The sequence below is a fragment of the Neolamprologus brichardi genome, chromosome 13 (assembly GCF_056152115.1).
Source record: "Neolamprologus brichardi isolate AB-2024 chromosome 13, ASM5615211v1, whole genome shotgun sequence".
NCBI lineage: Eukaryota > Metazoa > Chordata > Actinopteri > Cichliformes > Cichlidae > Neolamprologus > Neolamprologus brichardi.
In genome coordinates this window covers 17,369,949-17,387,769 of record NC_142116.1, presented here as the reverse complement: position 1 = coordinate 17,387,769, position 17,821 = coordinate 17,369,949, and the positions used below count along the sequence as shown (strand labels likewise).

General features: G+C 39.8%; 3 protein-coding genes across 4 annotated transcripts; all 3 read right to left on the bottom strand.

Annotated features, from left to right (window-relative positions):
- Nucleotides 1-1,046: 1,046 nt before the first annotated feature.
- On the bottom strand, nt 1,047-2,808 carry npy4r (neuropeptide Y receptor Y4). The gene has a single exon (XM_006800722.3). It carries the CDS (start codon nt 2,806-2,808, stop codon nt 1,468-1,470), a length of 1,341 nt encoding a protein of 446 aa, XP_006800785.1. The 3' UTR covers nt 1,047-1,467.
- Nucleotides 2,809-7,790: 4,982 nt separating this feature from the next.
- Nucleotides 7,791-10,053, bottom strand: msmb (microseminoprotein beta). Its single transcript, XM_035912075.2, has 4 exons — nt 9,966-10,053; nt 8,572-8,677; nt 8,241-8,343; nt 7,791-8,031 (listed from the first exon to the last, which is right to left on the bottom strand). The coding sequence occupies exons 1-4, from the start codon at nt 9,966-9,968 to the stop codon at nt 7,911-7,913; spliced, it is 333 nt and encodes a 110-aa protein (XP_035767968.1). The 5' UTR covers nt 9,969-10,053; the 3' UTR covers nt 7,791-7,910.
- A 322-nt stretch (nt 10,054-10,375) lies between these two features.
- LOC102775754 (sphingomyelin synthase-related protein 1-like) lies at nt 10,376-17,208 on the bottom strand. Of its 2 annotated transcripts, none has more exons than XM_006800721.3 (6): nt 17,092-17,208; nt 14,171-14,794; nt 13,908-14,003; nt 13,702-13,819; nt 13,357-13,507; nt 10,376-12,496 (listed from the first exon to the last, which is right to left on the bottom strand). In XM_006800721.3, exons 2-6 carry the CDS (start codon nt 14,788-14,790, stop codon nt 12,192-12,194), a joined length of 1,290 nt encoding a protein of 429 aa, XP_006800784.1. In that variant the 5' UTR covers nt 14,791-14,794; nt 17,092-17,208; the 3' UTR covers nt 10,376-12,191. The 2 variants fall into 2 exon arrangements, with proteins under 2 accessions (XP_006800784.1, XP_006800783.1); XM_006800720.3 differs by having other exon boundaries at nt 14,171-14,791.
- Between the last annotated feature and the right edge of the window lie 613 nt (nt 17,209-17,821).

Sequence of the window (17,821 nt, the reverse complement as noted above, 5' to 3'; positions counted from 1 at the left end):
TATGATTCCAGCATAAATTTAAAGTGTTAAAATGTTTAACTGGCAGTAATTCTATAAGTCACAGTTAAGCTAACACCCGCTGGATTTATGTCATAATAACAGGATACAGTAAGATAGTATATGGCATTAAACATGAAATTCTGAAAAAGCAACAGTTAAGATTAAATGCACGTCCTTTTTCAGTGTCTTTATAGTTGCAGTTTGCTCATAGTAAGACACGGTATGAAACACTTCACTTTAAACCACTGACAAAACATTGCACTTTAAAGGTATTTTTTGTTATGCAAATGTCGACTACAATTTTCACCACTGCAAGCAGCATTTTACCAGTGGATGTGTTGAGATTTTTTCTTAGGTGTTGTGCATTTCTTTTGACTTGTGATATTTCTTTTAAGCCCTACTTTAAATTCCTCAAAAAGTTTTGCTCTTTCCACACCACCATTGTTTATAGCAGCGATTCCCAAAGTCAAGAGTGCTTCAGCCCAATTAAAAACCAGAAGATCCCATGGGGCACACCCATTTTAAATTTTCACTTCAATTAAAATACAATAAAAAGAGATGTATTTCCTTGAAAATGTTATTCAAAAAACATAAACAGGCTTTTGGCTAGAAATTGCTAAAGTTACCAAGTCATACGTAAAATACTATGGTCAATATGGGACCCACCTGCTACTGGCATATAAACTTCAATACAAGAGAAGCAAATTTAGGTTGGATTAATAAGTAATATAACAAACTAACCGCATCTTATCATTGTTATTCACTTTTTATATAAATAAATCCATTTAACGGAATTTCTGTACCTGCAGTACACTCGCAGCCTATTGTGGCTCCAGCCCACACTTTGGGAATCTGTTTCACAGTAATGCGTTAATGACTAATGCCTGTTTTCTACAAGTACCTGTTTGACTGGACTCGACCTTGTTTTTAGGGTTTGTCATTAGGTGCAAATGGAAAGGTGAAACCCAGCAACAAAAACCAACACCGTGGTTTCCAAGTCTGAGAAAAACCCATAGACTTAGCAGCAGGTATACCACTCCCTCGATGTCCTCCATTGTTGTTGTCTTTGTCAGATAAAAATGACGTTGTTATAACGACCCCATGCACATTCAGGTGGAAATGAGAAACTGAGTATAGCAAAGTTGAGTTGAGCCAAAGTTGTGGAAACAAGGCTTCAAGGACTTGCTGGGCTGACTGGTTGCACCATGTTATGTTACATACTGGTATCATACAAAAGTACAGTTTCGTCCTAGTTTAAGTTCAGCTAATATTTATTTAACACAAAACATAGATTTTTTTTTACACAAACTTGTGGTGAACTTTTTTAAACATATAAATCTACAATAAATAGCTTTAAGCTGCTTTTTAAATGGATCTATTGACATTAAAGTAAGAACAAACAGCAACAGTTTGTCTTACAACTGTACAGTTTATGTAAGAAGGATCCTTTAGGCTGAAGCATCAGTGTCACACAGAGTTGCTCCTGCAGGTTAGAGGCACAGAGGTATGGGACACTTCAATGTGCACAGTGGACATGGGATATTGCTCACACTCTTCCTCTAGTGGGAAACAGCGGCAGTGTAGGAGCACCTCGCTCACCTCTTGCCTGAAGTTGGAGTTGAGGAATCCGTAGATGACGGGGTTAATGCAGGTGGAGGACATGGCCAGCAGGTGGCAGAGGGAGAACAGCAGGTTGTGGTGACAGACAGGCAGAGCCTCCTGGTTCCAGTCTGACACCACGTTGAAGATGGTGAGCGGAAGCCAGCAAAGGGCAAAGACCGTTATGAGAGCAACCAGCATGATGTTGATCCGGCGGCTGTGGGTCATGCGCTGGCACTCCGGGGTCCGGGCGCGGTCCAACATTTCTTTGCGGTGACGGAGCCGCACAATAACTCTAACATAACAGAGCAGGACCAAAAACAGTGGCCCACAGTACTGGAACAGCAGAAGCCATGTGGTGTAAGCGACCCTGTGACCCTGGGATGGCCAGTGCTCCACACAGGCTTCCATATGTGAAGAGGTGGGGACGTAAGAAAAGAGGGAACGGTATGAATTTTGAAGCGCAGACAGGTTTTTGTATGTATGAGTAGGAGATGTGTTGAGATAAGCATGAGGAAAATCTTGGTCATGTACCGATGACACGGGCAGGATTACATTGGTATAGGGCTCATTTGTGAGCAGCTGAAAGGCCAAGAAAGGCACAGATGTGAAGCAGGCCAGTATCCAAATGAGAACAATCGCCATATAGGCCTGAGGAACACTTGGTTTCCATCCAGAGGGGTTAATGATAAGCTGGTGCCTTTCTAAGGCGATAAACACTAGAGACAGCACTGACACACTCACAGAGACACACTGGATGAACGGCACCAGGCGACATAACAGCGAGCCAAACACCCAGTGGTCCATGATTGTGTATATGACAGTGAAGGGGAGGCAGAAGACACATACCAGAATGTCAGAAAATGACAGGTTGCAGATGAAAATGCTGGTGACATTGACCTTTTCTCTGCGGCGGGCAATGATGCAAATGAGGCCAATGTTGCCCACCAACCCTAGCACCATTGTAACACTGTACCAGGCTACAAGGCATGCTGTCAGGACAGGAGACATGTGGCACTGCTCATCATGCTCCAGAATGGCAAAGTCTGAGAGGAGCTGGGTCTCATTCCCTGGCCAGTCCTGTACAGACCCATGGCTGGCTCGCTCTTTCTCCCAAGCTGAGGATTGTGGAGGGGTGGAGCTGTTGAAGATCAAAGGAAAAGGTGACGCTGACAAAGAAGACTGGGTTGTGTTGCCACTCAAGGACATCTCACCAAGACTGAAGTGTCACCAGCACCATGGATCAAACTGTCCATCCCAGCCCTCTGAAAACATGCATCTGAAACAAAGAGATAAATCACAGATTCATGAAATGCATTTATTCTACTGCTCTTATACTATAGAAGTCAATTAATCTGTGTATGTAGGAGTAATACTGTTGCTATAAATGAAGGAGAACTAAGCTGATCCTGTTTCTAAAAAAATAGAAACTAGATGTGTGAGGAATTTGTGCGTGATAGAGTTGAAGGAAGTTCAATTATATGTACAATAAATGTTTGATGGGGTGGAACCATCAGCGTAGCTTTGTGCTGAACATTGGGGGGGGGGTCAAGATCTCTGTCTAAATAAATCTGGGTAAATTCCCAGATGATTAAATATGCTACTATATTGCTGGTAATACCTGAAATGAGTAAAGAAAATCAGCCTATTTATGCAAGATAATTCATAATTTTATTAGTGGTGGTGGTGGGGTTATGACCCCTCTAACCCCCCTGGAAATTACGCCCCTGGGTGGAACAGTGGGTTTTTTATGTTCTCCTGTGTCTGCACGGGTACTCCGGCTTCCTCCCACAGTCCAAAGACATGCAGTTAGTCAGGTTAGGTTAAATGGTGAATCTAAGTGATGAGAACATGTTTGTCTGTCTCTGTGTTAGCCCTGCGACAGACTGAGAACCTGTCCAGGGGTTAGTAAGCAAAAGAAAATGGATGAGTGGGTTACTATGAAATGTTTTACTAACATTCATGGGTCCCCAGAGCAGAAATCCTAAACACTATGATGACTCATTGGCTAGTTTGCTGACTTCAAATTCGCAGGGGCTCTTTGGTGTAGCAAAGATATCAGGACTGCGAGTAATGGATGGTCTGTGTGAGTCATTGCTGTCACTTTATGGTCAATCTGTGTCTACACAAGATTCATTCAGGCCCACTACTGAGTCGTATATTACCTGACATTTTGGAAGTCCTCAGATCCCACTAAACAAGTAGTATTACATTCACTGGCCCCATTTATTAGTTACGCTTTGCCAGTACAAGGTTGGTCCCCCGTTTGCCTTTGGAGTGCATTAATTCTTCATGGCAGAGATTCAACAAAGTGCTAGAAAAATTCCTCAGAGTTTTGGTCCAAATTAACACGATAGAGTCACACAGTTGGTGCAGATTTTTTGCCTGTGTGTTTATCTCCCATTCCACCACATCCCAAAGGTGCTCTATTTCTGAAATGATGCACATTTCTGCTGTAAGCAGCAATCTGAGTATAGATGCAATATGGTCATAAAAACATGATCATCAACAATACTCGGGTAGGCTGTACAATTTAAATGATGTTCAGTTGGTATAAAGAGGCACAGAGTGTACAAAAAAAAAAAAAATCCACCAAGCCATTTCACCATTACTAGGCAGGATAGATCTTTATTGTGTTTATTTATGTGTATTATGCAAAATTATGCAAATTTTTTTCATCAGACCAAGCAACATTTTTCCAGTCTTTTCCTGTCCACTTCTGGTTAGCTTGTGTGAAATGTCAGCTAAGAAGATTCCTTGCATTCCTCTTCTTAGCTGACAGGAGTGGCATCTAGTGTGGTCTTCTGCTACTGCCTATACCAGTAATATTAACAATACTTTTTGTTAATAATCAGCGGTGCAATAGACTCCATACTTGAAATGTGCAATTCACTTGTATTTTTATTTTTATTTTTATTCCTATTTATTCTATTTATCCCCTTTGTATATTTTATCTATATATGTCTTTGTATTTATATATGTGTGTATTTATATATGTGTGTATATATATATATATATATATATATATATATATATATATATATATATATATATATATATATATATATAATATTCTTAACTCTGTAACTTCTGTCGGTGCTGTGCTTTTTGGAAAACAAATTTCCCAGAGGAACCCACCCGAGGGATTAATAAAGTTTTATCTATCTATCTATCTATACCAGGGGTAGGGAACTCCAGGCCTCGAGAGTCAGTGTCCTGCAGGTTTTAGATCTCACCCTTGATCAACACGTCTGAATCAAATGATTAGTTCATCACCAGGCCTCTGGAGACTTCAAGACATGTTGAAGAGGTAATTTAGCCATTTAGATCAGCTGTGTTGGATTAAGGACACATCTAAAACCTGCAGGACACTTGCTCTCGGGTTCCCTATCTCTGGCCTATACGCTTCAAGGCTTGACAGGTAATGTGTTTAGAGATGCTCTTCTGCATAGCTGTAAAGAGCGGTTATTAGAGTTACTGTTGCCCTTCTATCTAGGCAATCTGGCCATACTCTTTTGACTTTTGGCATCAACAAGACATTTTAGCCCAGGCTTTTTTGGGCGGTTCTCTGAAAACTGTAGAGACAGTTGTGTGGGATAATCCAATCAGTTTCTGACACAATCAGACCAACCCTTATATCAGCAACAATCATGCGACATTCAAAGTACCTTAAATCATCCCATTCTAATGCTAAGTTTGAACTTCATATCTAAATTAACTAGCGTCCATGTGACAGCTGATTATATTTGTGTTAACAAGCAGTTGAACCACTGTACCTAACAAAGTGGACAGTGAATGTTTGTACATTACAAAAGGCAAAATAGACTTGATAACTCAAATAAAACACAACAGAAGCTGTGGTTGTGTAGACAGGTGAGTTGGTGAAGATAAGAGAGTATGTGTTCTGTCAGTCCTGTGAGACAGATGACTGAAAAACGTGCAGAAAAAATGCACGCGGTGGAGACAAACTGTCAGGACCAACGACTGCTTTTGCGATCCTCCACACTTTAAATCCAGATGTTGAGCATTATAATTATTAAACATCTAGATTTATCTTTGTCTGAGATATCAGGTTGACTGCAGTCCTCATGTAAGAATGACACCTATATAAAAAGGAAGAAAATACGAAGTGCTTTCACAGTTTAAATAACAAAAGACTTTGAATACAAGAAGCAAAAGGTGATAATTACATTCTTTTGTAAGCGACTTGGCCTCACACTAATAATTGCTGCAATTCCTTGTCCAAAAATCAACAGTCAGGTCTCAAGACTGAACATAAAAAGTTAATGATATCAAAATTATTATGAATACACAGACTTAGATTCATTTATTTTAATGAAAGGGTATGACATTGTCATGATCCTAAAAATGGACTGTAGCCATCTCCCCTGGAACCTCTGCTATGTGCCATGAAAACCACAAGAAAACGAGACTGTCACTTTCCATTAACAGCGCACACACTTTGCTATCAGTCACTTCACCCTGCATCATTACTAACCTACTCTGTCAGTGTGTTGAGTGAGCTGCAGGCAGGGTGGCACAGCATCGATCATCCTTTGTTCGGTGAGGAAAGGCAAGTGTAATTGCACCGGTAATTACATGCAACAAATAACTGCAACAGTGAGGAGAAACCATGTACAGCAGTAGTAAGAAAAGGAAATATTGAAAACCAACAGCCATTTTTAAACCGCTAATGCTGCAATTATGCGATGCTGTGGAGAACACATACATCAAGTAGTTGTGTTAGTGTGTTGGACACACTGCAGCGCTAAGTCTCTGCATGGTAAGGAACACTGTGACCTGTCTCCACTTGACCCATCATATTATTCTTACCTTTGCCTCAAAAAGTGCCCTCCATCTCAGAGAAAATAGATGACACAGAAATGAAGGCAAGGCTGTAATTTTCCTTAGAGAAGCTTCACCTTTTTATTTTTAAAAAGACATTGTACTGTGCAGTGAAAGGTGGATTCCACATATACCTTTTAAGCAGCAGTCTTTGTTTTCTTAGACTTAATCTACCTGCTAAAGAGTGCTGTGGGTAGTGTCATATAAAGGTAATATTTCTGAGAAATGAAAAATAGTTTATTATAGCTGAACACTGCACTTGATTATAAAAGACTGACATGTGCTATTCCAAAGGAATGAACGATTTGGGGTTTTTTTTTGCATGTAATGAATCTGTATTGCAGGTAAAATGCATTTGAAAATGAAAATAACAAAGATATATGCTTGACTGAAAAACAAAAAAAGCCCAGTCTCACAATTACCCCTCTGCAATCACAGGTTGTGTTTCTGCTTCACTTCTTACCAGCACAGCCACTTACTAGATTCTAAAAATTTCCTAAATCCAAAAGAATAGTCCAATATGTTTGTGCAATCAATACAGCTGCTCAGGGACTATTTTCTTTCATATTGCCTTGTGCCGGTTATAATCAGGGTAACGGCAGCAGACACTGTGCAGTGTGCTCAACCTGAGCTAAGCCTTGTTATCTGCTGGAGGTGTCAGGGATTGTGGGTGACACCTCTCAAATCTACTACAAATACTTTCACAATGTGGTTCTCTTTACATTTCAACACAAAATATGAATGCAATGTTGTTCCCCTGTTTGCGTTTTCTTTTTGGATAAATACCACCAGACATGCGTGCTGTCAGATGCTTTTGTTAGACTGTATAATTGAAAAGATATTTGTGGAAGGAGAAACCTACAATACACCTGCTTACAGTCTCTGGACACTGCAAGCTGACAGTCTAGAAACAATACAGCATTCATTTCATAGCTGATTGAATCCTAATCAATACTGATTTCCCTCAACAAAGATGATGAACCCATTCAATACATCAATATTGCGTGTTTAAAAAAAAAAAAAGAAAGAAAAAGGACTCACGTGATGGATTAGCTGAAAAATGAGTTTCAGTGAAGCCAGGATGAGAGAAAATGATGCTCTGAACAGGTGTGAATCCTCAGGGATTAGAGTTGGAGAAGAAGCTGTGCACAATAACAACCAAAGCGGTTGTGTCAGAGGCAGCAGCGAGAGGAGCACAGCTATAATTGTGCTTAGAGCCCCTTCAGGTGCCAAAGACCCTCTGAGGACCGTACTCTGCTGTCACACAGTGGTGAATTTATTCAATTGCATCCTGAAAATGAGACCAGCTGCAAGTGCTGACAAGAAGACACTGAAGACTCAGGAAGCAGATTTGAACCAAATTTATTGATGAAGAGCAAGTTTGATAAGGTGGTAATCTTTGTTCATTGGTAATTTAATGTCATAATCTAGACCCAGTCTGGATTTTAGTCGCCTTTAGAGTGTATTCAGATAGGGCTGCACTCTTTTTCATTGTCAGACTTCATCACCACCTTAACAGAGCAGGCCTTCTCATCCACAACCAGCTCACACTCCTCAGGAACATCTACAGTGTTTGCATCGGGGATCCTATGATACAAAAAGAAAAAAGAAACAATAATGATCAAAAACAATTTCAGGGGTTTTGTTCATTTAGTAACTCTTATATCACTGTTAAAGCCTAAAAAGAGAACTTATCACAGTCCTACGAGTAAGAAAGCTGAGAGAAATGAGGTTTATTTGTTTAAAGAAAAAATGCCTTAATGAATAAAAAAAAAACAATAATGTGGAAGTCTTACTTGCTACAGCAGCTCAAACCCTCGCTTGTACAAGAGCAGTCCATGCAGTCTCTCACCCATGCAGACTCAAAATCATGCAGCTCTCCATCCTTATCCACACACCCTACATGTAAAGAAATGAAAACACAGCTCAACTCAAAGGAGTTGTTGACTTACTTACTCAGAGGCACTCCTTGTGTTTAAGCATCTATCAGTGTATGCATAGGTGTGGTTAAGGGATTAGATGTGGAATAAATGTCTAATATCTGTAAAAAATGACAGAGAAACCTTTCCACCACACCCAGTGTCCTGCAGTATTGTATCTGTACAAGAAAGGTCACATGTGACTCACCTTTTGGAGGGTTATTTGGATCTTTGACCTCTAACTCCTCGAAAAAGCATTGAGAGTGACAGAGCACAACGAGCCCCAGCAGACAGACAAACACATGTAGAGAGGACTGAAAGAGAAACACATTTCATACTAAAGTAATTTCTATCCTTTTAAGACCTTTAACATGACAGGAAATGGCCTACTACTGCTTCGACTAACAACTATTCTGTTCAGTTGACACAGTGTATACACAGTTGTACCTTATATCTTACATAACCCGAGGCGTGTGTAAATATAAAATACAATTCTGAAAAAGCAGAATGATTTTCAGGTGTCATAAACTCAGTGTTTAAACTAAGATATTTTACTAATTCATGAAAATTATGAGCTTATTCTAAATCTGAATTGACAGTACGACATCTAAAAAAAAAGTAGGTACAATTACTAAAAAGAAAGCCAAAGATTTGTGATTAGGTTAATTGGCAACAGGTTAGTAACAGGACTGAGCAGAGGTTTACCAATCTGCAAAAAAACTGCCTCTACAAATTGTGGAAGAATTTAAGAATAATGTGACCCAACATAAACTGCAAAGACTTTGAATATTTCATCATCTACAGTACAAAACATCATCCAAAGATTCAGAGCATCTGCAGAAATCTCTGTGCGCAAGAAAACGAATTCTGGACGTTTGATCTTTGGTCCATCAGGCAGGATGAGATTAAGAACAAGGATGAATCTGTCATGGAAATCCCTGCATGGGCTCAAAAAAACACCTCCAGAAATCACTGTACAAAGTTAACTGTGTCATCCACAAATGCCACTTAAAGCTCTATCATACAAAGAAGAAGCCATATATGAACATGATGATGAAAAGCCACCATCTTCTCTGAGCCGAAACTCATTTAAAATGGACAAAGTGAACCAAACTTTTGGTCGATCAAGAAATATGCAATATGCAATACAATATGAGAAAGAAGACCCAGGACATTTAAAGAGACGGAATCCTACGAAGAATGGGATAGCATTCCTCAAATAAAAGTTTATCAGCTGGTCTCATTTCCCAGATTTTTGTGTACTATTGTTAAAAAAAAGAGTGGATGCAACACAGTGATAAACAGGGAAGAATTGGTACCATTAAAATTTTTTTTTTTTAAATGTTAAATTTGCTCTTTTTAAACACTGGTATGATTTATATGTTCTATGGTGCATAAAACATGGGTTGATGAGATTTAAAAATCTGTTTTCTTTTACATTTTATAACTTTTTTGGAACTGAGTTTGTAAAATATATACACTCTGACAACAATTACGTGATTGAAATTTCACATAACTATTCATATTTACATTTATACTGAAACTTATTTTAAAAAATAGCTGTGATTAGAGAATATATAAAAGAAAGTGTAAAATACGTACCATCCTCAGTTATGATGTATCCCGGCCAACAGAAAAACTATGTGTGAAAATTCGGTAGTCACGGATTTTATTAAGGTGTCACTCCCATGTATATCATTATGAAAATATTTAAACAGTGACGTATGTTTTTTATCAAATATTTGTTTAAGGTGGAGAAGACCAGCAGGTTATGTTGAAACTGCATATCAAAATCAACATTTTCACCAGCGATAGAAATGGTTTGTTTCTTCTCACGAATCAAACTCAAGCACAGTGAAAAGCCAAAAGGCAGAGATGGATTACTTGCATCGATAAACGATACACGTTGTAAACAGTTAAAGAGATAAAGTTTGGATCAGACCTGCCAGAGTAAACACTGCACTTTTGAACCTTTGCTTGAAAAACAAACAAAAACAAACTGCTTTTAAAGCTTTATAGGCAACAGATGATACCTCCATGTTTCTACAGTCACCACTTAACAATCAGTAAAAAATAAAAAAAATAAAAATCGTAGAAAACCATGACAGAGTATCAAACTGGGATAAAGAAACAATTACACATATAAGGTTTAATGTGCAAAATATACATTTTTTGCAATGAATATTCACATACTTTATTGAGTTTAACTCTGAATATAGGGAGCTCTATGTCAGTGGTGAGTTAATCTTAGTGCAAGTGAAATAAGACATTTTTTATGTTAGTGCAGAGGATTTTTTTTTTTTTGCACATCTAAAGAAACGAGTGCTCCTTTGGTAGCAGCTATCCAACAGGTGTCAGATATGTTTGCAGCAAAGCCTGAGCTCTGAGGCATCACCACCTCAACTCCCGAAGAGGCACAACTACAGTATCAACCCACAGCTATTTCATTAGATTTCTGCTGTAATTATCAAGTACCACCGAAAACCCAAACCACCACCGAACAGTAAACAACCCCAAAGCAGAAGCTAAGAATGACAAAAGTGATCATTTCAAGGCAAATCTTCAAAGACAATAAATGTACCTGCATCGCTTAGCCAACAAATAAATCTCATTCTTTTCCTTTGGCAGTGTGCAATTACATTTAAAGGTACTGCTCAACATTTTGAGACAAACACTTATTTAGTGTCTGATATAATGTACATATGAAACTGACTTTTTGGAGTCATGTGACCACTAACCACGTGATGTTAACTTTTGCCATTTTGGACATGTGACAATATAGGCCAAGTAAATAAGGCCCCACTCTCACAGGTGTAGAGAACATTCAGTGACCCCCACCAGTTACTAGGGAAAAACGAGTAATCCCCTACTGGTTGGCGAAAACCTCTTTGAGATTATTTTGATTCCCCATAGTTTGCATGGAAGACAGCAACTTGTCTGCAATCACTCACCAACTGCTCTCCAAAAAGTAGTGAAACTGTGAGAAGTCCAACAAACACAGACCATTTGACTTTAAAGCGGAAGCAGAAGTTGAGTTTTAAGAATAACATTGTAAACTGTGAGAAACAGCTTTTATTTTGGAGACAATCTCCATTGCTGGTTTGCGCTACACTTTTTCCAAGTTTCACTACCACTCAGTGGTTAGTAAGAGAGTATTTCCACTTAAGTTGGTATCTTCCATGCTAACTACAGATGTTTACAATGATCTTCTTGCAACCACGGCAATCACAAGGTGGTTTTCGGTGCAACACCCTCATTGTGACAAACTTCACCTAATGACAACCACTCATCAATCAGTTGGTGAATGCATTTTTTCTTTGCAACTGGTGGTTGTATCATGTCCAACATGGTGAGAAATCTGTTGTCCTGTGAGAAACCTCTCTAGTTAGCAGCCAGACAGCATAGCTTAGCTTAGCGTAAAGACCAGAAACAACCAACGACGTTTATCCAAAGTTAAAAAATAAAAAAATAAAATAAAAATCCAAACAACAAATATCAAAACATCAGTATTACTAAAACTTGATATTTATAAAAGAGTTTATCATTTCAAATGTGCTGGTAGTGTACCTTTAAACAGACCCTGGTCAACTATACCCCGGTTTCCAGTCCATGTGCTAAGCTTAGCTAAATGTCAATATAGAAGTTAGCTAACTTCTATATTGACAGCTAATCTAACATATAAAAAAAGTATCGTTCCACAACTGTCACTTTTATTAATCAAATTAATCAAAGAGAACATGTTTTTTTTATATAATAAATTATCAAGTTTTTTCACTAAGGCATTCATATTAGAGTCCCATGCATGTTGCCACTGCTGTAACTTCAACTTTATCCAATCAGAGTTTTCATGAAGGCCGGTTTACTGAAGGGCCAGTGATACTGGTTGGGGACGGGTCCATTCACGTTACACTCAAAAAAGGAGAACATGGGGAACCAAATGCGTGCCCTTCGGCTATGCTGGTAGGCACGAGTGTTAGCTAAGGTGTGATAGTAGAGGAAGAGGCGGGTGGTGATGTAGAAGGCGATGAACACGTCGATGGAGTAGTGCTCGTGAGCAGCCAGGATGAAGAAAATCCCAAACAGGTTTAACACCCAAGATATGGTGTGAATCAGATTCCATGTCCGTGGAGTATCTGCAATTAGAAAACATAATTATAAGACATGCTCAGTGTATTTTATGTATATCCAAAGCTTGCAGACATCCTTGGCACTAGTTTATTTTGAGCTGGACAGCTGGTATGAGATATTTGTGCTGATATATTGCGTTGTTGCCAAATGTGCCACTGTGTATTTTGTCCAGTCCACGTTGGTCTTCTCTATTCAAAGGACATTTTTCAGAGGTTTTGTGGTTTGTTCAAAGGAAGTTTTCAAAGCTTAAAATTAATGCCATGTTCTTTTTAGGGAGAAGAGTCTCCTGGCAACTCTTCCAAACAAGCCATACTTGTTCAGTCTTTTTCTGATTGATGGACTTCAAATAGTTTGGAAATGGACTTTAACTGCTCCCAGACTGATGGGCAGAAACAACTGTTTCTGATACATTTCATGTTTGGCATTGTGTTAACACTTGTCTAAATGCTCCAAATCAACAAACAGCCTCTGCAAACCTCTACTGTGATAGAGGTGCTCACACTTGCTGATGATCAGATACTACTTACACTTGTTTCTACTTGTGGTCTTGATTCCTATGACAGCAGTAAGCCTGTGCTTAGTTTTTTTATGCATTACTTCTGCATTTTGGCTTATCTTTTGTTAAATAAATAATGACATGAGGTTGTATTTAAGTGAATTTAAGACCTGCTGAGGAACAGGTGATTTTAAAAAAAAAAAAGAAAAAAAAAAGTCCCAATACATAAAACCTTAGAGTTAAAAGAAGGTGTACTTTTCTTAATTATAATCACATCATTTCTTTCCTACTAGTAAAAATACAAGACCTAACAAGAATGTACACTCTCACTAAACTCATTGAAAGCCGAACAAAAGAATTCATCCTCACATTCAGTCACAAAGAAGTTGAGCATCGTGATGACAACAGTGTGCCCACTGAACATGTAGTCTCCACAGGTTTGCACGCCTGTCAGAGTCATCCCAAATCCACTCCAGATTGTTAGAGCCCTCTGTATCTTTCCCCAGGTGTCACCATATGTCTGAGGGACAAAAAAAAAAACCCTCCAGTAATCAGTCATGCTGTGAATCACAGTGGCAGCTGTTTATTAGTTATCACCGCAGTACAGCTGAGTGATCAACTGAACTGTAACACTGCCAACAGCAATGAGAATAATAATAAAAAAAAAACTCCAGGAGGAAAAAGGACAAACACAATCTCATTTGCACTTCCCACCTTGCTGGCACACTTCAGGTGCTGCCCTGGCACAGAAAGCGAGGTGGCAAACATGGTGCAGCAACGAAGCAAAAACACCGTTCCCATTAAAGAACACAGCCGTCTGAAGAGGATGGACCTGAAACACAGACGCACACCCAACTCAGTGTAATGTGATGGCAGCAGCTAGGAATGTGCAAACTGCAGAAACGGGACCTATGGGCTACCTGTGTTTGTGAAGCAGCAGGATCAACAGAAACATGTAACATAAGATGAGACCACAAGCTTCAGCCATGGCAAAAGCCCAAGGAATTCTGGGTACACTGTTAAGAGTACAAAAACATGCATATCAGAAAGCAGATAAGATATGAGTGCAGCTCAATGTGTACGTGAACTATGGAGCTTATGTTGCTCAACAATCCCTGGAACCACCATATAGATACTTATCAGTGCAAAATATGCAAAACATATAAAATATGCAAGCTTGTACCTGTCCAGGAATATATCAGGCAGCGGTGGGTATGTCCTCATGTCAGGGACGCGCTCATGTACGATGACCATGACAAAAGATGTGAATCCAAAAACAAGAAAAACATATATGGAACTGATGACTGTTTTCCAAACCTCTGGGTCCAATCTACCAGCTAAGTGCTGCCTACACCTCCCGTTGGAGTGTGTGTGACACAGCACCTCTCCTGAGCTGTATCCAGATCGATTGCTGTTCCTTGACCGCAGCTCAGTCCCGTTACACAAGCGATCACCTCCATTACACCCGTCAGCTCCGTCGCAGCTCCACTTGACCCCAGCAGTGCCTGCGGAGAGCCCGGCGGGAAGACTGTCCAAAGGTGCGAGGCCCAGCTCCTCCAGCTGGGCCTGGTTTTTTCTCTGGAGCCGGCGGAGGGCTATGGTCAGCCTTTTGATGTCTCCCAGCACCGTGAGGCCCAGAGGAGGACCCCTCAGGTCGGCCTCAGTCAGAGCCAGCAGACTGAGGCCGTCCAGGCGGTGCTGCGTGCACAGTAGCTCCACGTACTGCCCAAAACCTTCTTCCTTCAGCCACTGGGCCACCTGCTTACAGCTCCAGGCACTCACATCATCTTCCGACAGTGCCATGCTGCTGCAGAAACAAACACTGTTAAGTAATGTGGGTTATGACAGAGATAAAAATAACTGAAATTACAGCGGCAGAGAAGTATGCGCGCGCACACACACACACACACACACACACACACACACACACACACACACACACACACACACACACACACACACACACACACACACACACACACACACACACACACACACACTGATGTTCTGACTGATCAAAGGCTGCTGTTAACAATTCTCTAAAGCTTGATAATTAAGTGCCACTTCCTCCTCTGCGTTTTGATCACTTGATTTCATAACTGTTCAGTGCCATTCTTTTAATGCAAAACTGCCTGAAGCTCACCCACTGACACTTCTGCTCAATTTGCATGAAAATTAACACGAGCACTTTCCCCGCTGTTCATATCATACAGCGCTGCAGTTATATAAATTATTCATAAGTTTGCTGATTATTCTACGCAGTGTAGTGGTTTACACATTCGAATAACAAGCGAGAGATCGCTGGTTTGATCCCAGGAAAGAGTCATGAATCTCTTTGGTTCATCCAGAAGATCATCTTGGGTGTAAATCTGCCAAACTAAATATGCGGAAAAGCCCGCTGTGGTGACCCATTATGAATCACAGAGCAGCTGAAAGTAGCTTCTTTATTCTCCAAACCATTCATGTTTTTTTTTTTCTTTTTTGCCATGAAATTTGATTTAAAAAAAACAGCATCGGGCGCAGCAGCATCTCAAATGTCTTGTTTGGAACAAAACAGTAGAGTAACCAAAGTAAAACTAAATGAGAGCAAATTTCAACAAATGTATTGTTTCTTAAGTAAATATATGGGTTGGAGCTCTGTTATTTTTGTCACAGATAAACATATCCATCATGACTTCTCCAAAACTGGGATTCATAATCCAGCTGTACCAGAACTGAAGCCACTTTGATAATTTAGAGATTGTTATATGGACAAAATGAGTCCTTTCAAGGTCATGGCAAATTGTTATTGCCGTGTTTTACAGTTTTCACATTTTTGGTCACTTTAACAATTAAAAAGTCATCATTTTTAATCAGTATGCAGTAAGTGCAGGGTTAATTAGCTGAGGGGTTGGCTGCCTCCTTGTGCTCTTATTTAGTGAAACCCTGCAGTGCACGCTGCAGCCTGCTTAGCTGGTTTTGCATCATCTGTGTTCAGGTCAGTGACTGTACGTTAGCACTTTGTCCTGCTTTAGCCAGGACAGAGTGTCCCACCTAAAGCAGGAATTCAAAACCCCAAAACAGTGAGTCACTAAAAAAACCACAGGAGACTACAATCAATCTTTGCTTTGCAGTTCGCTCATTTCTGCCCTTTGAACTTCTGACAAGCTCACCACTGTACAGCTCCACTCGTACTCCAAAGGTCTACAAGTTCAACCAACACGGCTGTAGTACTGTACTGATGGCCTGCCTGCTGAATCGACACTATATACAGCCTTGAAATGTTTATTTTGTACTGAACCAAACCGAGAAAATCCAGGAATAATTCTTTTTTATCATGATGTTAAACAGGCTCATTATGGAGCTGACTGATTGAATGATTAGCTGATCAATCAGCAAAAACTTAACTGACAAAATTCATCAAACAATCCCTTTAAGAAGCAGAAAATCTGGTAGAGTTTCTGGAACGTGCTGTACATTATTTCGTAATATATTCTGACATTTTAACAGCTAAACATTTATGACAAGATTAATTGATTTAAAAATAAAACAGCCTAAATACTAGATTCTGGCCTCAAAGCTTTTGTTGGTGGTTTCTGAATTTGGCCTTCAGCCTGACAGCCACACCTAGTATGACATCACTCCTCTGACACTGGTTCAGTTTGGCACTGAAAGTCACCGCTAAAGAAAATCCCTGAAACCTACAAGCAGCTCACTCACCGAGGCGTGTGCAGATCTGCTCCCTCAAAGAGAAATAAGTTATTTTTAACTAGCCTCAAGATTTTACTGGCAACATCCCGCAGCTACTTGGGATATAAAAGTGCCATGTCAGCTTGTTTGGCTGGCTTACAGTGACTCACAGTCAGGCAGTAGGACACAGCTCAGTGTGTGTGTGTGTGTAAGAGAGAGCGAGAGAAAGCCCTTCAGTGTGTGAGAGAGACAGAGGCAGCTCAACAAAGAGCTCATAGTGTCTTTTCACCGCAGGGGTTACAATGTAACGTCAGATTGCAACATTCCATTACTAGCTCAGCAACTTTCTTCACATGAACAAAAAACTACATGTTCAACTTAGAGCAAACACGTCACAGGAAGTCCACTTTATTATCCAATGGTCGTCTCACTTACCAAACATCCACTGTCACTGCGCTGCTACAAGGTGCGGATGAGCCGTCTGTTTACTCCACCGCTCATAGGAGTATTTCACAGCCAACATGCTTCGGACTACCAAGCAACAACAAACAGGAAGAGGCAACAGCAAACAAAAAGCAGCCAAGAGGAGCAGGATGCCTCCTGCGAGACTTCAGCTCAAAGGACACTGACATCTGCTGGTTACACTTGGAAAGCCTGGGATTTCTTTAATCCGTCAACTTTGACTGTTTTACTGTGGTTTTCGTTCTTAAAACAGTATTGTCATTCTTGCCTTGGCATTCATTTTCCCCCCTTATAACATTCAAACTTTTTTATATGAGGTTATGTTATACATCAATATCTCATGCATGAACTTAAGCTATGTATAAGCAAAGAGTGTGCTATCGTTTTAGCAACAAATCATAGATGAAATGAGCTGTTTTCATTGTCATTTTGGGGCATTGAATGTTAGTCCCAAACCGACTGCAGCAGTAAATCTTGTTACTCTTTTAGCCATGAAAGAATCATTGTGTAGAGGAAAGTAGGAAGAAAAGTTAATACAAACTAAACCTATAATGTTAAAAACATGTGCAATCATTCACTAAGCAAATGCTTATTAGAGATTACAATAAAACTGCATTTACGTATGCAGACATGGTGCCTACTAAAGCATCAGAATGGGGAATAAGGGTGATTTAAAAGTCTCTAAATGTGGCATTGTTGCTGG